Raw genomic sequence first — 5,620 nt, 5'->3', positions numbered from 1 at the left:
TTTTTTTTTTGTCTGTGTGTGTGGTTTTTTTTTCCTCTCTCGATTCGCTGGCAGTCGCCGCTGCCTGGGTTCACGCTCCTCCCAGCCCTGACCCCCACGTGGGGCCGCCGGAGATCCGAGCTCCGCCCTTTCCTACCTCCAGCCAATCTCAGCGCAGGCTACTCGGCTCTTTGTGCCTCCACCAATGGCTGGGCGGTGCATGCCTCCCCTGGCCACGCCCTCTCCCGGGCGGTCTTATAAGCGGCTTGCAGCGCCGGCGCGCTCACTCCGCGTCAACCCGGGATCCGTGTCACCTCCGTCTTCTTGGATTAATTTCGAGGGGGATTTTTTTGCAATCTTCTTTTTAATCCTGCTTTTTTCTTGGGAAAGTAAGTCCCACCGCCTCCGGAAAGCCTCGGACACTTCTGGTCGCGCGGGAAGGTTTTTACCTCTTGGGTTCGGATCTGGACGAGTGCTTTGCCTTGGGGATCTTCCGTGGGGGTCCGCTGTGAAGTGTGACTGAATCATGACCCTGGAAGAGCTGGTGGCGAGCGACAACGCGGTTCAGAAGTGAGTACAACGGAGACCGAGGTCTTCTCGCCCGCCGCCTGAGGTCTGCTGGGCTGTCATCGCCTAATCTCCCCATTTGGCCTTTTAGGATGCAGGCGGTGACTGCGGCGGTGGAGCAGCTGCTGGTGGCCGCGCAGCGTCAGGATCGCCTCACCGTGGGGGTGTACGAGGCGGCCAAACTGATGAATGTGTGAGTCAGCACCCCCTTTTCTCGGGCGTGGGTGGGGGCGCCCCTCTGATGCACGCGCGCTCCAACATCCCTCTAGGGCTCGGGGCTTTGGGGGACTTTCCCAGCGCTCCTGGGAGTTGGGGAGTGGAGGGCGACATTTCTCAGAGAATTTTTTGGGAGAGGGAAAGAGACTCGCTGCAGAACCCTGACTTTGCAAGTTTGAGGTTTTGTGTTTTTTGTTTTGACAAGCAATCCCAATAACTTTGGACTGCTTGCTTCCTTCCTCCCCGCCATCAGTATTTGCATAGTTGGCCACCCCGGCACCCTTGCACCCTGGGTCTTGCTCACCCCTCCCCCTGAGGTTCCCGGAGCTAATGCCCTCCTCCGTGCATGGTTACACCCGCTCCTGGTCTGGCGTCCCTCTGACACTCCTTCTTTCCTGCAGGGACCCCGACAGCGTGGTCTTGTGCCTGCTGGCCATAGACGAAGAAGAGGAGGATGATATTGCTCTGCAAATTCACTTCACCCTGATCCAATCGTTCTGCTGCGACAATGACATTGACATCGTCAGGGTATCAGGCATGCAAAGGCTGGCGCAGCTCCTGGGTGAGCCGGCAGAGACTCTAGGCACAAACGAGGCCCGAGACCTGCACTGCCTCCTGGTCACGGTGAGTGACCCACCCCGCCCTGATCACCTGGGTCCCGTGTTTGTCAACATAGCTGGGCTGGCTGCTCCAACACCAGCTCACTGCCCAGCCATGCTCGGCATGTCCCGTGGGCTGCCTCGTCACCCTGGCAGCTATTTTGAGCTAGCCTGTTTTTCTCTAATAGGGCTTCTGGAGCTGAACAGAGGCTCCCTACCGAACTCCTAGAGCTCCCACTAAACCCTTTCTTTTTCTCCCTCCAACAGAACTGTCATACAGATTCCTGGAAAAGCCAAGGCTTGGTGGAGGTGGCCAGTTACTGTGAAGAGAGCAGAGGCAATAACCAGTGGGTCCCCTATATCTCTCTGGAGGAACGCTGAGGCCCACTCTAAACACCTAAAGCAACTGTTGAGTTGCTGTCCCCTAAAAAAATTAAATAAAATACATATTTGACAGCGCCCCCTCATTCCCCAGAACAATCCCTCAAAAGCTACCCTACCCGTGATACCTTCCGGGAGGGGCGGAGTCACCGAGACTGAGACGAGGAGAGGGGAGTGTGCGCCCGCCCGCCCCCTGGGCTATGGAGCCAGGAGCCAGCACCACAGGTGGTCGCCAAGACAGGAAGGAGGGGACCTCAGGCTGGAGGAGACAGAGACTTTAGAGCCAAGGCCTGGCAATCATGCAGCCAGCCTCTGCACGCAGCTGCAGACGGTCTGGACACCGCCGCAGGGGTGGGGCGAGGCGTCCCCCACCCCGCTGGACAGTGAACTGTGCGTAACTCAGCGGAGGGCGGCGACCCTCGACGCGGGAGCCGGGACTCGAGCCCGGGACTTCGCAGCTAAGGCACATCTACTTTAGTATTGTGCTGAGCAAGACAGATCGCTTGCATATTTTTTAAAAATTTCTACTACAGAGACATTCCAATAAACTGGTTAAGCCTTCCTGTTCTCGTTGTTTTTCCCACTTGCCCACCGCCCCTTCTGGCTACCCTGTGTCGCGCCACCGGCCACCAAGCCGTGTTAGGAGCTCTGAGCTCCGCAGCTCCAGACGCTACTGCTGTCTGTTGTAGGCGCCACCACCCAACTCCAGCTTCATAGCAATTAAGACGCGGGTTTATTACGAAACCTGGCGGCCCATCCCCCACTGTTACCCACTGTGCTGAAGCTGGGGTCTGGGAACGCCGGGAAGATGGCTGCAATCTCCGTCACCACCCTACTGAGCGATCACCTCTCAAAGACCAGAGAGGTGCTGAGAACATCTGAAGTCGCTCAGCAGGGGCTTCTCGGGGAAGATTCCTGACCTCCCCTGGGGACGCACCCTAAGTTTCTTGTTCCTGGGATGGGCCCTGTGGATGCACAAAGGGAAAAGAATGCTTTTTCATTCTTTCCCCAAGCTTAAAATCAACAGTAGGAAACACCCTGGAAGCCTTGGCACTCGCCGCATCTCGCTCCAAAACAAAACCGTGCGGTCCTTCCCAGGGCTTCCCTTCCTCGCCAGCCTCAGTTTACCAGCGACCTTTCCACCAAACTCCTCGTGGGTGAAGAAAATCCCCGGGGTCGCCCTGGGAGTCACGCGCGGGGGGAGCCCCAAGGAGGGGAGTCCCCAGGGGCGGGGTGTAGGGTTTGGAGGAGGGGAAGGGTATCTGGGGTGCAGGGTGTGGGGGAGGGTAGGAGCTGGGCTGTTGCGTTTGCTAGAGCGCTAGCCATGGGGGCGGGGAGGAGCGAGTGAGGGGGATTAAAAGTTTTGCCACACTCGTCTTTGAGTGAGACCCAGGGACGAGGGTCACCTTGGGGGTCGCCCAGAGGCATTAGGATGCGGAAATGAACAGGTTAGAGCGGGAAGGAGTGAGAGGTGGGCAGGGGTAGGCTGGAGGGCACAGAAAGGATATGGGGTGTCGAGGTGTGGACTATTGAGAGGAGACTAAGCCTCGGGCTCCCAGTCTCGGCCTGCAGGCAATGGCCCCAGGCAGGTCCATGCTAGTTCTTCCCTTAGGGCTTGTAACCTGCGGTCCCTTTTCGGACCTGGTGGCCTCCTTGAACAAACAAGAGACCTAACACTTTTTTTTTTTTTTTTTTTTGCCTTGTCTCAGTTTCTCCCTCGGTTAAATGTCCTCCATTCCAAAGTTCTGAAGTTTTCCTGGCAGAAATCGCCTTGAATACCTGGTTCGCTGACTCAGCCATACCAGCCTAGCGTCTGCCTTCCACACTCAAAACTGCCCCAGCCTCATTTTCCCCCAGAAAAAGATACTGGCGCTCAGAGCTTAGTTTGCAGTCTGGAATTATGGGTGGGGGAGGGGGAAAACTCTAGCCGGCTGAGGAGAGACTCCATCCAGTCAGCAGGGAGAAGCTGTCCCAGGTCATCGAGCTTCGGTCCTGTCCTGGACTGCTGCTCCCCTTAGGGACATCATCCTGTGCCAGGAAACGTGGGTGTGTTATTGGACGTTAAGCAGGAAAAACTTGGCAATGCGGATTTCAGGCAGATGGGCGTGGCGCGCACGCACGCTCACGCATGCACACGCAGTCCCCCAGCACTTGGTTGTAGGAACACCAGCCCCTGCACTGAGCTACTTCCGGGTTTTACTCCTGTTCCTCTTGGCCGAGTTGCTCAACTTCTCTGAGCTGGCTCTCTGTGACACACGCAGCCCATATGAGCACCGGCTTGTACAAACAGGTATATGTTCACGCAGGCCGGTATCCCCTGGAATACAATACGACCTTCTTACAGATCCATGGCGGTCGAGGGACACTCTGCCTCAGTAGCGCCCGAGCTTCTGAGCCTCGCTTGCCAGGCACAGATGGTGAAGGTCCTGTGAACCTGTTCAGCTATACTAAGGGACCAGGCTGGGACAAGAGCAGGACAGATGAAGTATGCAGAGACGCTGGGGGAAATCATGAGATAGTTGGAATATTTCATTTCACATGGTTTGCAGGATGAGGATATGAGATGGCAGTGGTGCTAGGGGTTGGAAGGAAAAGAATTTAAGGCCTGAAAATGATCTTCTTGGGTGGGAGCTCCACTCTGACCACACCCCCAGCCCCTCATTGGGGGAGTCTAGGCAGACCACGCCCCAGCCCCCTCACTGGGGGGTTTAGGAGGGGCTCCACCCTGACCACGTCCCCAGCCCCCTCACTGGGGGATTCTAGGCTGGGTTTCCTCCCTGACCACGCCCCCAGCCCCCTCACTGGGGGATTTCTAGGCGGGGCTCCACCCTGACCACGCCCCAAGCCCCCTCACTGGGGCATTCTAGTCGGGGCTCCGCCACTGACCACGAACTCAGTCCATTTCCATTATTCTACTTTAATTCACTGACTGTTAAGGACATCCCCAGAATGTGGACACCATGATTAGTGTCCCTACTTCATAGAGAAACAATCCAAGGAGGTGGAGCCACCTGCCAGAGGTCCCATGACTGGTGACTGGTCACCTCTACAGGACAGGGTTCCCTAAACTGAGTGGTGTCACAAGACTTGGCTAGGACATAACATGCTGCAGGCTAACGTGAGTCCCTGAGGGACAAAACAATCTGTCCAGAGGCTGGGACACAGAAAGTCACCTATGCGTCAAACTCTCCTTTGATGTGACTTAATTCTTTGTGTCACCTGCATTTATGTAGCTCTGACTGTAGGCCAGGCCTTTCCTGCTCCTCTGGGAACATACAGCTAACACGGAGAGCTCAAGAAGCAATGGGATTGGCGATGCGGAGCTGAGTAGGAGAACGATGGAGCTAGAAAGGGGGTGGGCCTTGGCCAAGGGCTTCTGGGTGCCAGTATCTATGCCAGTAAAACCTGTCTAGAATCTGCACGTGCACCATGCGTGTTCCTGGAACAGTCAGTGCTCTTAACCTCCAGTCGTTTTTATTGTATTTGAGACAGGGTCTCACTATGCAGCTCTAGCTGGACTGGAACCCTCTGTGGAGACCAGGCTGGCCTCGAACTCAAAGAGATCCCAGTGCTGGCTTGGAACACTTGTGCTTGCTGTCACCGTTAGCTTTTTTTTTTTTTCCCCTTAAGAATTTTATTTTATGGGGTTGGGGATTTAGCTCAGTGGTAGAGCGCTTGCCTAGGAAGCACAAGGCCCTGGGTTCAGTCCCCAGCTCCGAAAAAAAGAACCAAAAAAAAAAAAAAGAATTTTATTTTATTTTATTTTATTTTATTTATTGCATGTGGAGGTCAGAAGAAAACTTGGTGGAGTTGATTATCTCTAGCGTGTGGGTCTTGGGGCTTGAACTCAGCATGGGCTTCCAGCCAAGCCAAGTTTA

At 55.5% G+C, this 5,620-nt stretch overlaps 1 protein-coding gene across 1 annotated transcript; it reads left to right on the top strand.

The window, feature by feature from the left end:
- Positions 1–273: 273 nt before the first annotated feature.
- On the top strand, positions 274–2,303 carry Gadd45b (growth arrest and DNA-damage-inducible, beta). The gene is given in 4 exon segments (NM_001008321.1): positions 274–549; positions 638–739; positions 1,164–1,386; positions 1,629–2,303. Coding segments are annotated over 4 exon segments (483 nt in total). The 5' UTR covers positions 274–505; the 3' UTR covers positions 1,743–2,303.
- The last annotated feature ends 3,317 nt before the right edge of the window (positions 2,304–5,620 follow it).

Source organism: Rattus norvegicus, chromosome 7, assembly GCF_021556685.1.
Source record: "Rattus norvegicus strain SHRSP/BbbUtx chromosome 7, alternate assembly SHRSP_T2T, whole genome shotgun sequence".
Classification (NCBI taxonomy): Eukaryota; Metazoa; Chordata; class Mammalia; order Rodentia; family Muridae; genus Rattus; species Rattus norvegicus.
Note: the sequence above shows the minus strand (reverse complement) of the source record. Positions and strands in the feature narration are given on the sequence as shown.